This window comes from Aotus nancymaae, unplaced genomic scaffold (genome assembly GCF_030222135.1).
Source record: "Aotus nancymaae isolate 86718 unplaced genomic scaffold, 86718_ANA_hifiasm-v0.15.2.pri h1tg000079l, whole genome shotgun sequence".
Classification (NCBI taxonomy): domain Eukaryota; kingdom Metazoa; phylum Chordata; class Mammalia; order Primates; family Aotidae; genus Aotus; species Aotus nancymaae.
The window spans coordinates 17,057,217-17,076,526 of record NW_026988494.1 but is presented as its reverse complement, the minus strand read 5'-3'; the positions used below and the strand labels follow the sequence as shown (position 1 = coordinate 17,076,526).

The window sequence follows — 19,310 nt, the reverse complement described above, 5'->3', positions numbered from 1 at the left end:
ATTTTAATTGTATGTTCTCTCATTTTTGTGTTTGAGAATACATATCATGTCCTCAAAAATACAAAATGTGACCTTTTTATTAGCTACTATAATTCTTCAATAGTTGAATTGACTATTACAGCCACAATGGACAACTTTCATGAAGTTTGTCAAGATAGTGGCTAAGAATACATGTATTGAATCGTAAATAATATCAAATCTGCAACTTAAATTTGTACTGAATTTGGAAGTATTTTGCTGAAAGTGAATTCACTATTGGTGTGTGGTGTTTGCTTACACAGATGTAAACACTTGGATGAGACAATGTTAAGGCGCAAAGGATAGAAATACAAGGCAGTTCTCTTGCTCTGCTGTGCTGCTTGGACATCATTCTGAACCTGCCTTTTCTTGTTTGAAAGATAAGAGGTTGGATGACATGTGATCCCCTTTTTCCTATCTCAAGAGTAAATAAGTGAGGTCTTTGCTAAGCCTTTAAGTTCTAATTGATTGAAGTCATTCTTTGAGGAAAAATGTTCCAATATCATAATATTGTTATGCATACAGTTATTCTTTTCTTCAATACATTTTGCTATTGTGGTTTTATATCTTAGAAATGCATTTTTGTGTTCCCTGTAACATTTTATTTAAAATTTAAAAGTAAAGCCAGACACTGTGGCATGTGCCTGTAGTCCCAGCTGTTGAGGAAGCTGAAGCAGGAGGATCACTCGGACCCTGGAGTTTAAGGCTGTTGTGCACTATCATCACAACTGTGAATAGTCACTCCTCTGCAACCTGGGCAATGTAGCAAGACCCTGTCTCTGAAAAAAATGTTTCTTGGTAGTCGGTATAGTGGAACAAGCTGACTGCAAGGGGCTTTGTTAATGCTAGAGCTGAGAGAGTCAGGGAGGCAGTCTTGTGCTGACTTAACTATAACATTATTGTTACCAAAGGTCTAAAGAAGCTTTCTATCCAGTTTACCATGACCATACACACACCTCAATGTAATACTTGACTGTAAGGCAGAATTAGAGTGTTACAGTTGTAATAAAAACTACTTAAGTCAGTAGTATAGAAACTCTAAAACTATTCTAAGATGTGTTTCCATTCTGGCTTTAGTCCCCCTACCATGTATCTTACTCTTTAAATTGCCATGAAAACAATTATATTTCTCCTACTAATAAAAATAAAGGTGAGCGGGGGGGAATATGGCCAGGGGTGGTGGCTCACGCCTGTAATCCTAGCACTTTGGGAGGCTGAGGTGGGTGGATCACTTGAGGTCAGGAGTTCAAGACCAGCCTGGCCAATGTGGTAAAACTCTGTCTCTACTAAAAATACAAAAATTAGCCAGGTGTGGTGGTGCATGCCTATAATCCCAGCTACTTGGGAGGCTGAGGCAAGAGAATCACTTGAACCCAGGAGGTAGAGGTTGCGGTGAGCCAAGCTCGCACCATTGCACTCCAGCCTGGGTGACAGAGTGAGACTCTGTTTCAAAAACAAAAAAATAAAAAGGTATGAGTACTCCACTGTCCAACTGAGTGAAATTACAAGACCATATTTTCAATATGAGAAATAGCATGCACAGTCTAATTTTAATCACATTGTGATATTTTACTATAGTGAAGTGCAGTACAGTACTGTGCCTTATTGATAACAGACAGTTTTACTTTGTGAAAGTCTCTTTGTTTCATGAAATGCTGTTCACCCAACGTTCATTTGCCACCCCATGTATTCCTCACCTTTCTAACACCAAGATGACTGACAAGAGGGGCTTCCTGCCCATCCTGTTATGAAGGAATTGCTTGGTCATTTACTGAATTCAAAAAGTGGAACAGAATGGAAAGAATAATTTGATCTCATTTTCTCTCTTTACAGGCTCTGTACAACTCAATCAAGAATGAGAAGCTTGAATGGGCAGTGTAAGTATGCTGGACGTCAGCCTTTTAATAATGAACTACTCACTTTTTTCCTGCTGTCTTTCTTTATGCCTTAGAAGTGATCTCAGAGAAGGATTAAATATGCATTGCCAATTGTCATTTTACACCACACATCTTACCTACTTTGGCTTTATACAAGTAAATCCAGATACAAGTAGGACATACTTTGGTTTTGTACAGGTAAACCCAATACTTTCTTACAGGTAAACCCAGAGTATCTTGCAGTTTTGGGGTCCTCATTGTGTTCCTATTCTGCTTTTAAAATGGTTGCTATTCCTGTAGGTAATTAATTATCTTTTATCTTTTAAAAATAATATTCTAAAAGAAAAATCTGCTGATGAATAACTTGTTTTCCAAAATTTAATACAAATGTTTTTGGTATCATCTACTTACTTTAATTCTTTCCTTCCTGTTATCATAGATCATGGTTTTCCAGGTCTGTTTCCTGTGATCATGGTTTTCCAGGTCTGTTTCCTGTGATACTAATCATACTAGGTCATTAATAAATATTAAGCACAAAACAACAGCAACAAAAATAGGTTCTGTGAATAGAATAAGCTAGGGAGATGAGGGACTGAATAAAGCTAATTTTATTTTTAACTGCAGAACTTCTAGGAGCTTATCCAATGCCAATGTGTGTTATCCGTCCCCAAGAGAGGAATGGAACGTGTACTATTTTGTGACTGTCTTTGACAGCAGAATGTAAGGTTTCAAGGTACATACTTTGGGAAATATATTAAAGATGAGTTACATCTAAGTCTATGTAGAATAATACCACTCGTTAAAATTTCGCTAATCAATATAACAGTTCAGAATTTTAATTTTTTAAAATTATTATGGAAGAATATGAAATTTTTAGTCACAGTACTAGGAATTTAGGTCAAAATGTGTTGGGTTTTTTTTGTAATTAAAACTTCATGGATTTTACTTTCGGTTTTTACTACATATTCATAAGTATTGTTTTACCACATGACGTAACATAGCATTCTGCAATTAACTCAGGTTTACAGAATCATATCTTGGGAGATAAATCTTCATCTAGCAGCAGCATGTTAAGGGAACGTGGGTTAGTAGTTGACTATGTATTATGTATAATGTGCGGGAATTAGTTTTTAAAGTATTAGCACCATTTGTATTGCTTCCACCCACTGTAGAGTCATATGGTACCATTTCAAGTTAGGGAGTCAAAAGTTCAGACTTTAATATTTACATATATATCTGTATATGTATGTATGTATATATATATATATATATATATATATATATAAAATAGCTTATGTGTTTGTATCTATATACATGATGAGACTCATTTAAAGACAGCGTGTAATTTCAAGGAAAACTGATTATTAAGAATTCATGGTCTACTATTGAAGGTGATTATTCTTGTTTGGGCTTATTTCTCATGAACAAAAGTGAGTTTTATAGAAAAAAATTGTCAATGATATAGTCAGAATCTTGCCGAAATGCAAAAAGGACACCCTGACATTTGCAGAATATGCAGTCTAGAGAATATAAATAAAAACAACATCATTATATTCACTCTGAGAGAGAGAATACACTGAAGATTCTTTTATGAAGTTATTTTATAAAACAAATGCATATACTCTTGAGGACTTGTTTTGTAAATCTAAGTTTTTTTGAATTTATTACAGCAGGTTTTATTTATTCATTTATGGGTAGTCAGAGTTTGATGGAAGAAAGCTCTATCTTGTGTGTTATCCAAGAGTGGAGGGTGGGAGTTTACCCAGCAACTCGCTTCTTCTGTGGTCTTCTTGAGAAATTAGCAGAGCATCTTGTTCAGAAGCCTGTATTTCAGAGTCCGATAAATTTTGGTATGAATTACAGCTTTTTCATGTAGTAACTGGTTCACTGACCAAGTTAACCTCTAGTCCTCAGTTTTTTCTTTTGCAAGAGTGAGCAGTTATTGAGCCTCATGTAACCTTCAGGGTGACACTGTGAAATGTTCGAAAACACTGAACATAATAAAGCAAGTTGCTCTTCAGTTGACGCTTGATGCTGTAGCTTTTAAAGCCCCAATTTTCTTTTTGTTGTTGTTGTTTCTTTCTTTGTCTCTCTTGTTGGTATTACATATACTACATTTTTATACTTTATCAATAATTAGGAGAAGACACTATAGTGGTTATCATATAATTAACTTTCTGTCTTCACCTATAAAATGAAGGAATTGGATGAAATGACCACAGGTATTTTTTCAAGTTCTAATAGTCTATAAATTTCTTATTTTTACTATATACCAATGTTTCCTCCTGTGGAAGAAGTACTGCACTATGAAGCAGATATAAAACAAAGGGCTTATGGGTCAACTAAGTCTTGGAATAAATGCTAGCTCAAACAAAATTAAACAGATTTCTCTGTTACCAGCCTGTTCAATCGATGTACATCTTGGATTTCTGCAGGAAAAATTTGAATTTAAAAATCTGATGTACATCTTGAATTTCTCTAGGAGATAAAGGGCCAGTACCCCAACTTATTAAATCACTGAGTCTTATTTTAATCATAAAGTGCATTTTAACATCTACTAAAACTGGTGGGGGGTTTTTAGAACACACTTCACAGAACACCGACATATATTAATGTATGTGATCCTTTAGAAAAGGAACTAACTGGCTGGGCACAGTGGCTTATGCCTGTAATCCCAACACTTTGAGAGGCTGAGGCAGGTGGATCACTTGAGGTCAGGAGTTCGAGACCAGCCTGGCCAACATGGTGAAAATCATCTCTGACAAAAATTAGCTGGGCATGGTGGCATGAGCTTGTAATCCCAGCTACTCAGGAGGCTGAGGCAGAAGAATTATTTGAACCCAGGTAGTGGAGGTTGCAGTGAGCCGAGATCACGCTGCTGCACTCTAGCCTGGGTGACAGAATGAGACTTGGTCTCAAAAAAAACAAACAAAAAAAGAAAGTTTTTCCTTGACAAATGCATATGTACATGGATATAATTATTTATAGCACTGTGTTCTCCCAGTTCTCCCATACCTCTCTAACTACACTTTCTCTGACCCATTTTCTTCGTTATCATCCGTCAGTGTTAGATCCACAGTTATAATTGTCTTCTTCCTATGTAGTTTCCTCCTCAGCAATCTAAATTCACTCTTAAAACTTCTTCCATTTCTGTAAAAATTCTTCCTATATATATATATATATGGCTGACCTCTTTCCCAAGTTTCAATTCAATGTTTGCATTTTCCTGCAGGATGTTTCTGCTGGCACTAAGCACTCATCGTCTGTCTCCAGATTTTGTCGTGTGTGCTCCATTTCTATTAATGACACCAGCATTTCCGGCTTACCTGGATTTTAGCCTTTACATCATCTTTGACACCCTCCCTCATCACCACTTCCAACCCATGAAAAAATGGCTCCAAACAGCATCTTTCCTCTTCACTCCTGCCCTTTTTTTTTTCCAGGCACTGTTTGCCTCCTTAGCAAAGGCTACCATTTCTAGTCTTCCCTGAACTTGAACCTCTATGATACTCCCTGTGCTGGAAATCTTTAATTAGGCCCTTCACATTCTGCCAATAATTGATTTTGTTCTCCATTCTTGTCTACACATAGCCACTATTTCAACTAGGCTCCACTAGGTTCAGCCAGCCGTGCTAGTCCCATGCCTGCCTCCCTTTTTGCCAGTGTTCATGAAGTCACCTCTGCTAGGAACGTGTGTCCCATAATCTTTTTATGTTCAAAGCCTACCATCTTTACACCCCAGCTCCTATTCCATCTGTTTTTTTGAATTCTTTCCTGATCTTGCCAAACCAGAAGTATGATCTCAGCCTTAAGCTTCCATTTTACTTTGTCTGATAACACCAGCAGTTTCTATACCCCATTATGGTTACTCGTAGTAATGTACCATTAGATTGTAAGCCCTTTTAGGAAATGATACATGTCCACATTTGTCCCTATATCTCTTCCTTTGCTAATCATAGTGTTTATATATAGTGAAGACTCCATAAAAGGCTATAGAAAGAATGTTAATAGTAATGCAAGGAACCACATTTCTTAAAAGATAAGCCTACAAGTATGTAGTTTAGAAAATAGTTACAGGAAAGATGGCGATGCTGCAAAATTTGTAGGATAATGCATACAGGACTTGCGCAGGAGGCATCTTGAAGTAGACGTTAGAACCTTATAGGAAATCACAGTAGATTTAGTGAATGTTTATAACTGTTATAAACCTTACCAGTTTTTATGTCATTGGTTTTCTGACTGGGTTCAATGTAACCTTAGATTACAGGGAGATGTCTTGGGGCCTTGCCTGGGGATGTGAGTGAGGAGAAAGAGGAATATCAATGGGGACCCAGTTCGGCATCCCATAAGCATCATGTCTAGTTCAACTGATCAAAATAATTCTACTTTTGTCTTTTTTGAATATATGTTTAGGGTTCCATTTAATATTTTTAAGGTATATGTTCTTAAAAATTTTTTTAAAAGGTACTTATCTAGTCCAATGTTCTTACTTTGTATGTGAGGAAAATTAAATCAAGAAGTGTTCATCAATAGGTCCAAAGTCTGGTATAGTGGAAAGGCCAGAATTTTCCCCAGCTGTTAATGGCTTTCTGTGGCAGCACCATGCTGCCTGGCATCTCTGCAGCCACAAAGTCTTATGAAGTCTTTGAAGAACAGGGATTGAGACTGAATATTTCTATGCCAAATGTTGATACAGTGCACATTAAAAGAATTTTATATCAATTTGCTAGTCTCATTAAATGCTCATAGAATTACTAGAATTTTTCCTTTAAGTAAGTAAGTAAGTAGCAAGGATCATTTATTCATTCATCTATTCCATAATCTCTAAGCAGCTGCTTCTTTGCCTGGCCCAGTGCTGTGCCCTAGATACAAATATGAATAAGACACAGATCTTTGCCTAATGAGAATATATCATGAGATTGAGGGGAGTGGGAGGACTGTATAAAGATGAAAATACAAAAATTGTAATGAAGAGTACAGTGAGTCAAATTGACTTGTGGAAGGTCTCAGCTACCTCTTACAGGACTGTGACCATTTGTCTTCCCCAGTTCCCTTGCTCAATTGTTTATTTTTCATGAAGCATCCATTTGTTAAACTATTTGCACCGTGCAGCCTGCTGATAATTTGTGGAGAACAAAGTATACAAGGCATTAAAGCATTTTGCTTGGCTTCAGAAAATTTCTAGTCTAAGTGATAAGCAAAATGGGTAATTACTCTTTCCAATTGGGATGGCATAGGATGAGGTTAGTTGAGGTGGATATGGGAGTTTATATCTTATGCTGGAATTGTTTAAAATGTAACTGCATTAGGATCTTCAGAAAATGTAACAATTAACACAGATAGGAAAATTTAAAAAGTTCAGTATTATCCATTAGGAAAAGTAATGTTCTTCCCTTCCATCCTTTTGACTTTCATGTTTATTACTGCTTTGTATAACAGTATTTACAAATTGTAAGAAATCTCCCTGTTTTAGTCTGTTCTCACACTGCTATAAAGCAATACCTAAGACTGGGTAATTTATAAAGAAAAGAGGTTTAATTGGCTCACAGACTGCAGGCTGTGCAGGAAGTATGATGCTAGCATCTGCTTGGCTTCTGGAGAAGCCTCAGGAAACTTGAAATCATGGCAGAAGCCAAAGGGGGAGTCAGCACTTCACATGGACAGAGCTGGGTGGGGTGGGGCTGCAACACACTTTCAAACAACCAGATCTCACAATAACTTACTCACTACCGTGAGAACAGCACCAAAGGGGACAATCTGCCCCCATGATCCAATCACCTACCGCCAGATCCCACCTCCAACAGTGGGGATTACAGTTCAACATTATATTTGTGTGGGAACAGAGATTCAAACCATATTATTCCATCCCTCTCCCTCCCAAATCTCATGTCCTTATCACATTGCAAATACAATCATGCCTTCCCAACAGTCCCTCAAAGTCTTAACTCACTCCAGCATTAACTCAGAGTCTTACCTGAGACGAGTCTAGTTCCTTGTGCCTATGAGTCTGTAAAATTGAAAACAAATTTGTTACTCCCAGGATACAATGGGAGTATGGACATTGGCTAAATATTCCCATCCCAAGAGGAAGAAAGCAATCAAAAGAAAGAGACTACAGGCCCTGTGCAAGTCCAGAACCCCAGCAGGGCTTTCATTAAATCTTAACACTGTAATAATTTGCTTTGACTCCATTTGTTAAATTCAGGGCACAGTGGTATGAGGAGTGGATTCCCATGGCCTTGGGCAGCTCTGCCCCTGTGGCTTTTCCAGAGTTCAACCCCCGCAGTTGCTCTCATGGGCTGGTGTTGAGTGCCTATGGCTTTTCCAGGTGCAGGGTGCAAACTTCTGGGTGCTCTACCATTCTGGGATTTGGAGGACAGTGGCCCTCTTCTCACAGCTCCACTAAGCAGTGACCCAGTGGGGACTCTCTGTGGGGGCTCCAACCCTGCATTTCCCTTCTGCACTGCCCTAGTAGAGGTTCACCATGAGATTTCTACCCCACAACAGGTGTCTGTCTGGACATCCAGGCTTTTCCATACATTCTCTGAAATCTAGGCAGAGCCTCCCAAGCCTTAACTCTTGCACTCTGCATACCCACAGGCTTAACACCATGTGGAAGCCACCAAGGCTTATGGCTTACACCCTCTGGAGTGGTGGGTTGTGCTATACCTTAGCCCTTTTAGCCACAGCTGTAGCTACAGTGGCTAGGATGCAGGGAGTAGCATAGGGCAGTAAAACTGTCCTGGGACTGGCCCATGAAACCATTCTTCTCTCCTAGGCCTTTGGGCCTGTGATGGGAGGGGCTGCTTGGAAGGTCTCTGAAATGCCTTTGAGGGGTTTTCCCTGTTTTCTTGCCATGAGCACTTGCCTGCCTTTTAGTTATGCAAATTTCTTCAGCCTGGTGGAAATTTTCACATGGCCAGGCTGCAAATTTTCCAAACTTTTAGATAAGTTCAGTTTTATGTCATTTATTTGCTTGTACCTATGAACATAGGTTGTTAGAAGCAGCCATGTCGCTTCTTGAATGCTGTGCTGCTTAGCAATTTCTTCTGCCCAATACCCTAAATCATCACTCTCAAGTTCAAAGTTCCACAGGTCCCTAGGGCAGGGACACAGTGCCTCCAGGGTCTTTGCTAACACATAACAAAAGTAACCTTTGCTTTAGTTCCCAATAAGTTCCTCATTTCCATCTGATACCTCCTCAGCCTGGACTTCATTGTCCATATCACTATCAGCATTTTGGTCACAACAATTTAACCAATCTCAGTTTCAAACTTTCCCTCATCTTCCTGTCATCTTCTGGGCTATTCGCACTCTTCCAACCTCTGCCCATTACCCAGTTCCCAAAGTTGCTTCCACATTTTCAGGTATTGTTATAGCAGTGCTCCACTTCTTGGTACCAATTTTTCTGAATTCGTTTCTTCTGGCACTGTCATAAAGGAATACCTGAGACTGAGTAACTTATTTAAAAAGAGGTTTAATTGGGTAATGGTTCTGCAGGCTATACAGGAAGCATAGTGCTGGCATCTGCTTAGCTTCTAGGGAGGCCTCAAGAAACTTGCAATTATGGCAGAAGACAGAGGGGGAGCTGGCACTTCACATAGCCAGAGCAAGAGGAAGAGAGAGAGAGAGGGCAGTTGTTCAACACTTTTAAACAACCAGATCTCATGATAACTCATTCACTCACTATCATGAGAATAGCACCAAAGAGGGTGCTTATGATCCAGTCACCTCCCACCAGGTCCCACCTCCAACACTGGGGATTACAATTCGACACGAGATCTGAGCAGGGACACAGATCCAAACCATATCACTCCCCTATCCTAGTTTCAAAAAAATATATTCATGTATTCCCTCATTTTGATAAGGTCAGCAAAAAAAAAAAAAAAACAGTTTTAAATAACAAACTGCTGGGTTCCCCTGTACTCATATTCCCTTAGTGTTTTAGTTACAGCAGCATCAGTCTTACTTGTCATTTAGCACCTTTGTTCTTTTTATCTCTGGATAAGCATTTTACAACTTTGCATCGTGGCATACTCTTTGCTGCAGGTTCATATTGCCCTATAACTCATTTTATAACAAGAACATTTTAAAACATTTGCCGTATTTGCTAATAAGTTAAACTATTTCCTGTTTGCCCTCACATATTAAATTATTCTGGTTAGGTGGGTAGGGTGGTAGCACATTGGTAAGTTTCTGTCCTTCTAGTCATGTGTTAAGATAAAATGTGGTTTTAAATACCAATGGTTCGTAGTTTGGCTTATCATTTCCTTGTTGTGAATTTAAATCATGACTGGTCTTTTCACGAAATCAGTACTGCCTCTTTGTTGGCTGATTTGCTGAAATTAGGAAGTACAGAAAACTTTCCAAAGATTTCCTCCCACTTCTTTGCCGTTATGTTTAACACTGCCTATGAATGTGTGACTGTGTGCATGTACATCTCTGTGTGTATTCTTGGGGGATGATAGAGGCAATGGGATTACTATTACTATTACCTGTTCTTTTTTGTGGGCACCTTAATTCTTCATTCAATCCAAGGACCTAAATCTGAAATTGGTAACTACTTATAAAGTCTCTTTGCTTTGTGAACTCTCAAGAAGACTCTTTTTCCAATAAAAGAATCCTTCTAGAGTTCTTTTACTTTCATTATTTGATTCCCTTTTTATATTTTACTTAACTCAGCATTGATTCTCATTTCATTTTAGGTAATAATACGTATTAATTAAAATGTAATCTTAGTTGTTTCTCTATGAGAGATGGTAATCTCATAAGGAAAATAGTTTTACTTTCACCCAAGAGTTTTTCTATTAATTTAGACTGATAGATTTAATAGAATATCTTGCCTCTCAAGTTTTTCATCTTTTTCTGTTGTAATTCTTCATTTTGTTTATTTGCCAACATTAGAATCAGCCATGAAGAAAAGTTGAAATTCCTTGTGTGTACTTTTTAGAATTGAACTTACATCCTAATTATAAGAGTACTTATAATTAATAAGAGTACTTCCTAATTTTAAAGTATTTTCTACCTTGACATAAAATTATTCGATTTCCTTAAAAGAAGATAACTTGTAATTTCCTTTCTTGCAATGAGGTACTATTTATATAAAAATAACTATATATCCTTAATCCCTAGTGAATCTAGATATATAAAATTGTTAATCAGAATAGTGTTTCTTAACAGCAGTGTAGATACGTGAAGGAAAATTTCCTTGCTCAAACAAGTTATTTGGGATGAAGACATTTATGAGGGACCTTTAAAATAAAAGTAATTTTTATTTTAAACTTCAAAATAGCCATCTGTAGGTTGGCAATCATTACTAACAAGAAAATAAGGCAAGGAGAAGTTGCTGTTGTGCCTCTTGAAATACTAGAATAACATTCCCAGAGTCATGACTATCTGTTGGACTATACTCACATTCCTAACATGGCAGATACTACATTATACTGTATTCTTGGTAAAACAATAAGCTGGACAGTGGCGTAGATGCAACAGGTATTTTAAATATATAACCAAAAATTTCACTTGAATGTGTGCAGAGAGAGGTAGGTGGGTTGGCATTTAGGGTCATAGCTAGAGACTCACCATGAAAAAATTAATGAAATTACTTGCATGAGATATTTGACTAAAAAGAAGGGAATAATGCATTAATTTATTGTTGGGAGAAACAAAAAGAAGGAATAAAACCCAGTTCTCCATTTGAATTGCTCATACAATTGCATGTCTTTGCTAGATACTCATTACACCTCATTGAAATACTAGAATGAGATTTAATGTTCTCATTGTCATTACTATCTGTTTCACTGTACTCACATTCCCAATATGGCAGATACTGCATCATGCTTAACTCTTGGTAAAATAATAATGCTAATGTTAATACTGGCATAACAAACTTAGAAGACAATCTATATGAAGAATAACTAAGGTTAAATCTATATATAGTGGTTATGTAAAGGATATTATTGGTTTGATTGTTCTATTTATATTCAGTGAAGACACATTGACTCTAAGAAAAGAAACAGAGAAATGCCATAGTTATGAAAAATTGACCATTAACTTTGAAGGAAATGTTGAATTAAAAATTGAGATCACTTAAAATTTTGTTAGCTATTGATTGTTTAAGTGTTCTACAATAAGTATTTTTAATTAAAAAATTGTTAGCTAAAAATGATATTGAACGTGGATCATTCTTTTAGATTTTGGTATTTAAAGGAAAAAGATTTTCAGTGGTTAGAATTAGGGAGGATTCTTGCTTTGGTTTCAGTGTGTCCCCAGATTTCATGTGCTGGAAACTTAATTCCCAATGCAACAGTGTTAGGAGGTAGCGCCTAATAAGAGACTGTTAGGTCATAAGGGATAAGGACTGTGCCCTAATGAGTGGATTAATGTTATCATGGGAATAGGTTAGTTATGTGAGAGTGGTTTTGTTATAAAAGCAAGTGTGATCCCCAACTTGTTCTCTTGCACTTTCTGGATAATGTTTAAATACCTGAGACTGGGTAATTTCTAAATTACCCAGAATGCTAGAAAAAGCCTACATTGCTGCAAATGGAGCATTGCAGGCAGTTCGATGAGAGCTCAGGAGAAGACAAGATATTTAAGGACCATCTGGAATTTAAGGACCGTCAGGAGAAGGGCAACAAAGCACAAGAGAGAAAGTGGGGGGGGTCAAAGAAGACCCCAGCAAGAAGGCCTTAACCAGATACAGGCTGCTTGCTTGACTTTAAACTTCCAGCCTCCAAAACTGTAAGAAATTAATCTCTGTTCATTTTAAATTACATAGTTTGTGGAATTCTGTTATAGCAACCCAAAACAGACTATGACAGAAAATTGGTACCAAGAACTAGGGCTGTTGCTATAACAATAAGCTGAAAATGTAGAACGGGCCTTGGAATTGGATAATGCATAGAGGCTAGAACAGTTGTGAAGTGAATGCTAGAAAAAACCTGGATTGTTGCAAATGGAGCATTGCAGGCAGTTTGGTGAGGGCTCAGGAGAAGACAAGAAATTTAAGGACCATTTGAAACTCCTTAGACATTACTTAAATAATCATGATTACACTGTTAGTAGAAACATGGACAGTAAAGTCCATTTTGAAAAGGCCTCGGGTAGAAATAAAGAACAAGTTATTTGAAACTAGAGTAAAGACAGTCCTTGTTATAAAGTCACAGAGAACTTGGCTGAATTGTATTCTTGCCCAAGGGCTTTATGGAAGACAGAATTTATGAGCAAGGAGCTAAGATATCTAGTGTGATAAATTTCAAAGCAAAATATTGACGGAGTTAAGTGGCTACTTTAACCACATACAGTAAGATATGAGAGGAATGACTTAAAGATGGAATAATAAAGGAGAAGCAGAACAAAGATTTTGAAAATGTTCAGTCTGGCCTTACAAAGAATGATAAAGCATGTTTGGGAAAGCAAGCCACAGTTTTGGCCAAGCAGCCACTTGCCAAGGATATTAATATGGATACAAGAGGTCAAGACAATGGGAGAATGACCCCCAAATATATTTCAGAGATCTTTGAGGCTACCCATCCCATCACAGTCCCAGAGGTCTAGGAGGGGAGAATGGTTTCAGGGAATGGGCCCAGGTTGCTCTCCACCAGAGCCCCCTCAGTTCTCTGCTTCCCACATTCTGGCACAGCATTATTTGACCATCCCAGCCATGGTGTGAGGAAGCCTAAGTGCAGCTCAGCCCACTGTTCCAGGAAATACAAGCCATAAGCCCTAGCGGCACCCATATGATGCCAATTCTGCAGGCACGCAAAATGTCAGAGATGTAGAGGAATGGCTTTCTTTATCTAGATTTCAAAAGATGCATGGGATATTCCATCAGAGCTGCTGGGTGGTCTAAGCCCAACAACCATAGGGTTGGGGCTGCCTGAGGCCTTGGGGGCCCAACTTCAATTCCAGTGTTTCCAGGATTTGGGACATAAAAGGAAATTATTCTCCAGCGTTAAGTCTTAATGTTGTTTTTTCTATTTGGTTTTAGAGTTGGGACTCATTACTTCTTTCTTCTCGCCTGTTTCTCCCTTTTAGAATGGGAACATCTATGTATGTCTCTCCATAGTATTTGAAGTAGATAAATTGTTTTGATTTCAGAGGCCCACAGCTGGTGGGGAATTTGCCTCAGGATGAATCATGCCTCGAATTGACCTATATATGATTTAGGTGACAGTTTGGACTTCGGACTTCCAAGTTGGTGCTAGAAGGAGTTAAGACTGGGGCTACTGGGATGAAATGAATGTGATCTGGAGGCCAGAGGCAGAATGCTATGGTTTGAATGTGTCTCCCAACAGTTAGGCAAGGCTTCATAAGAGGCGATTAGGTCATGAGGGCTATGAATGCATTAATGTTGTTATTGCAGGAGTGGGTTTCTTATAAAAGCAGGTTTGCAGTCCTTTTGCTCTCTCACACTTTCTTGCCCTTGCACCTTCCGAAATGGGATGATGCAGCAAGGGAGTCCCTCATCAGATTCAGGACCCTCAACTCTAGACTTCTGAGTCTCCAGGACTGTAAGAAATAAGTCTCTGTTCATTATAAATTCCAGCCAGTGGAATTCTGTTTTAGCAACACAAAATGGACTAGGACAGCCCTCTCATATTGCTCTGTGAAATGTAATTCCAGAACCTGAATCATATCTCATACTTAACATTTAATCTGAGCTCACACTTAACATTTAAGTACTTGTTTTCTCAGCAGTCTCAAGTATGCTGAACTCAGGTGTGTAGGAAACTGGAAAGATTTGCCACCCAGTTCTTAGCTTTGAAAGGGCAAATTTAAAAAAAAAAATGATAATACATTGTTTGCTTCATGTCTAAGTGACATCTCTCTTAATGGTGAGATTGAGATGGATACTTAGAAATTTTAAGGATTTTATTGTGAAAACAGTTTTAATGTTCCCAAATATGATGAGAATGATGTACTTTACAAATATTGTTATCTTTGTTTCACATTATCTTTAACTTCAGAATATTCAGAGCAGACAGGTTGGTGAGCAGATGGAATGTGATTATGTTAGTAGCCTACTTGTCCTAAAGCATTTTTAGAATCACTGAGGTGCAAAGAATTATGGAGGCTGGGATATAAAGAAAGCATTTTTCTTAGTATGCTAAGGATAGAGAATTTTATATCCTCTATATCAGTTGCTAAGTGTTTGATGTTTGGTGAAGAATGATACAAGATGAAATACAATAAATATAGTTTCTAAATGATTTTTAGTATGTATTCAAAGAACATTTTAGAACAATAGTTGTTTGGGTTTCATTGAGCATTTATATACTCGTACATTATAAAATATACATATATATGTAAAGGTGAGAAAAATTTAGCCAGATCAATAATACTGAAGAAAGTTATTTTCAGTTGCCCATTAAAAATCTTCCAAAAGATCTTTTGGAAATACTTAACATCTGGCTTGACCCCAGTGTATTTTCAGAAACTTTTTTTTTAACCATTGGTTAAGTTTCTCTTAGTTTGGAAAGAATACTACAATCATTGTACATATGGTCAGATCCTTTATTTAGAAAGCCAAGTTACTAGCCTACATCTTTCTCATATCTGGCAGCATTTTTCTTGGTATTAAAAGGCTAGTGATGAAGCCTAACATTTTTAATAAAAGCAAAGTCTCTTTTTTACACTTAGGATTCCTGTGTCAAAATAAGGTATTTTTAGAGAATAGAATGTAATTCTTATTTTCAGCAGAATTTTAAAATTTAACTGCATGCTTTTTTTTTATTTTTGGTAAGTGACAAAGATCCATTTTAAACTCATCTTGCCTCGTGGTATAATGTGATATGGTATAATAGAAACCCCATGATAACTCAGCACATTTTTTTAATAAGTTCATTCTTCACTTTATTTTCCTACAATCATCTGATCACAGTACTGAGGTGAGAGCCAACTTAGTGTTCTGCCCCTGCATTCAACCATCACCTTTATTTTTTTAACTACTGTATTGAGGTGTAATTTTTATACCATAAAATTCACCCACTTAAGTGTACCAATTTTATGGTATACCATTGTTTGTAACTTTGCACAGTTTTGTAACAACCACCATGGGTCATTGCCCCATTTCTATTACCCAACAAGGATTTCTTGCATTTATAATTTAGCATATCTGATATGAACTCTTCCCTCTTTTCTGACCTTGTACCACTTTGTACACAACTCTATGGAGACATCAAGTAGTTCATAAAAAAATATATTACCCATTATTTTCTGTATGTGTTTCCCCTCCTGGGTGATGAACCTCTCGAGGGGTGTTAATCGTCATGATATCAGCACTGCCTAGCACACACTGCCTGGCAACTTAGAGCTCCTTCCCATCACCTCCTGTGAGGTCAGGAAATTAAGTTACAGTGATCATGATAATGATTTCCAGTTCAAGGTGAAGTTTGGTACCTGATTTATACCCACTTTCCTTCTGTAATGTTCTGCCTAGAGGAGAATATACGCAGAGCAAAGTGCTGAGTGAAATGAAGTCAAGCCTCAACTCTGTAATACAAAGTGCAAAGCCCCTCAGAAAGTTATGTTGGAGAATGTGATTAGGACTTCAGTGACCACCAAGCCTGCTGACCCTACCAGCCTAATCCCATTACAGGCTGTGAAATCAAAACTAAAGGAACAGAGGTGAGCTCTGTACCACTGGGTTTGCCACACAGTAAGGCAAAAGGGATAGAGTGTGTTGCCTGATGCTAAAGAAGTAGTCAGGGCAAGCGTAGAGTTCCCCTTTTGAGACCCTCAAAGGTGGGTCAGTATGGCTACTTAGTTCTACTTCCTACCTGGAGAGGAAAGAACAGGGGTTTCTTTTGCCATAGTCCCTCTAGTCTTAATATATAAGTTCATTCTCATGCTGCTCTAAAGAACTGCCCAAGAGTGGGTAATTGTAAAGGAAAGAGGTTTAATTGACTCACAATTCTGCATGGGTGGTAAGGCCTCAGGAAACTGAGAATTATGGCTGAAGGGGAAACTAACATGTCCTTCTTCGCATGGTGGCAGGAAGGAGAAGAATGAGAGCTGAGTGAAGGGGAAGTGCCTTATAAAACCATCAGATCTCGTGAGAACTTACTATCACAAGAATAGCATGGGGAATACTGCCACCATGATTCAATTACTTCTCACTGGCCACTCCCATGACACATGGGGATTATGGAACTACAGTTCAAGATGAGATTGGGGTGGGATGCAGCCAAACCTTATCACTTAACAATGTGTGCAGTTTTGTTATTGTGGAGGGTTTGCATGGTAAACTTGTGATACCTGCTCTATATCAGAAAGGGGAGGCTTTTTTGCAGCATTTAGCCTAAACTTAACAGCATCGGTTTCCATTTAGGGTCAATGTTATGGAGGCATACAAGATCTCCTGATCTTTTTTGTGGTTATGTATTTATCAACAGAGTTCTACAATCACAGAATTCTAGAACTAGAATGCATTCAAGACCACAGTCTGCTTTCAAGAGCTGTTTGTTTTTTTAAAGTGAATGGGGATTCCAGAGACCTTTCTATTCATCCTGGGCTCCCACTCCCTGGACAGGATTTGCATGGCTTGTATTTAATGACTTAGAGCAAGCTTCAGATTTTACACGTGAGGAGGCTGACACCTAGAGAGATGCTGCAGCTTATTCAGGATCACAGTGAAGAACAAGTACTCAGACATGGTTGTCCCAGTTTTTCTTCTCTAGGGCACAGTCCCATCTGCAAAAGTGATAAAATTAATCTGAAGCTATGATGAGGTAGCATCTAAGTATATTCGTTTCCTATGTCTTCCATAACAAAATGCCACAAATTGGCTTAAGAAACAGATTTATTGTCACATGGTTCTTGATCACTGAAATCAAGGTGAAAATAGGGTTAGTGCCTACTGAAGGCTATGAGGGGGAGTCTCCTTCATGCCTCTCCCCTTGCTTGTGATAGCTTCAGGGTCTCCCTTGTATATGTGTGTGTCTTTTTATCCAGTTTTCTCCCTTTAATAAGGGCATCAGTAATATTGGATTAGGGCCCACTCTAATGACTTCATTGTAACTTGATCATCTCATTTCAAAACAAGGTCATATTCATAAGTACTGGGAGTTAGTACTTTAATTTCTCTTGTGGGGACTGAATTAAACCGGTAACACTAAGATTAGAGCAATGAAAGGGAAATGGGCACAGTGGTAGACTAGGACACTCCAGGCCCTTGTTTTCTCAGGGAAACTCAATAAACAAGAAAGACTGGCTGAAATAACTTCAAATGTGCTCTGACAATCAAAGATCTACAGCAACCAGACAAACTCACAATCAAGAAAAAGCCACATTCAAAACAGTGGAAATTTCAAAGCAATTTTACTTTCCCTTACGCAGCTCCCTTCACAGCATGGTATAGCATAGTCCTAAGGAAGCAGCCCAATTACTCATTCCCTCCCTTGGGATGCAAGGAAGAGAGTGGAACTTGATTACAATATTCTGACCTGTCTGTGGGTGGCCCACATAACTGGTCTCTGTTTTGCCTGAAGCAGGGATCCAAGAGGGCGTGGTGGCATAGTTTGGATCTCATACTGGCACAAGCCACAGAAGGCAGTGGTAGATGCCATGGCACCTGATGCTGTACTTTTCCCATTGTATGTTCTTGGCACCTTTCCCCAAAATCCAGTTGACCTTAGCTACTTGGATTTTTTTCTGGGCTTTCTGTTTTTATAACAGTATCATGCTGTTTTGATTAGAATAGCTTTGTATTTTGTAGTCAAGAAATGATGCTCCAGCTTTGTTTTTTTGCTCAAGATTGCTTTGGCTATTTGAAGTCTTTTCCGGTTTTCTAGAAATTTTAGTATTATTTTTTCTATCCCTGTAAAAAATGACATTGGAATTTGGTTAGTAGGTATATTTTAATAATATTAATTCTTTCAGTTTTTGAACATAGGATATTTTTTCCATTTATTTGTATCTTTTTCAATTTCTTTTTTCAATGTTCTATTGGTTTTAGGGTACACATCTTCACCTCCATGCTTAAATTTATTCCTACTTGTTTTTTTTTTTAATGCTTTTGTGAATTAGATTTTCTTAATTTTTTTTACTGATGTATAAAAATGCTACTAATTTTGTGTGTTGATTTTATAATCTAAAAGTTTACTGACTTTAGCAGTTCTAACAGTTGTCGGGGAGGGGTACTTTTTATGGTTTTCTATATGTAAGATTATGTCAGCATCAGAGACGGTTTTACTTCCTTTTTTTTTTCTTGCCTAATTGCTCTGTCTAGAACTTGCAAAACTATGTTGAACAAAAGTGGTGAGAGTGGTCATTTTTGTCTTGTTCTTGATCTTAAAGGAAAGTCATTCCACCTTTGGTTATTGAGTATGATGTTACCTGTGACCTTTAACAGTACTGAATCTTTTTTTTTTTTTTTTTTTTTTTGAGATGGTGTCTCATTCTGTTGCCCAG

General features: G+C 37.8%; 1 protein-coding gene across 12 annotated transcripts in view; it reads left to right on the top strand.

The window, feature by feature from the left end:
- Window positions 1-19,310, top strand: part of PSD3 (pleckstrin and Sec7 domain containing 3) — a 674,493-nt gene that overhangs the window by 554,766 nt on the left and 100,417 nt on the right. For all 12 annotated transcript variants that reach the window (XM_064368706.1, XM_012435239.3, XM_064368707.1 and 9 more), the window contains one exon: window positions 1,852-1,895. In XM_064368706.1, coding sequence (XP_064224776.1) covers window positions 1,852-1,895 — 44 coding nt within the window. The remainder of the gene's footprint in view (window positions 1-1,851; window positions 1,896-19,310) is intronic.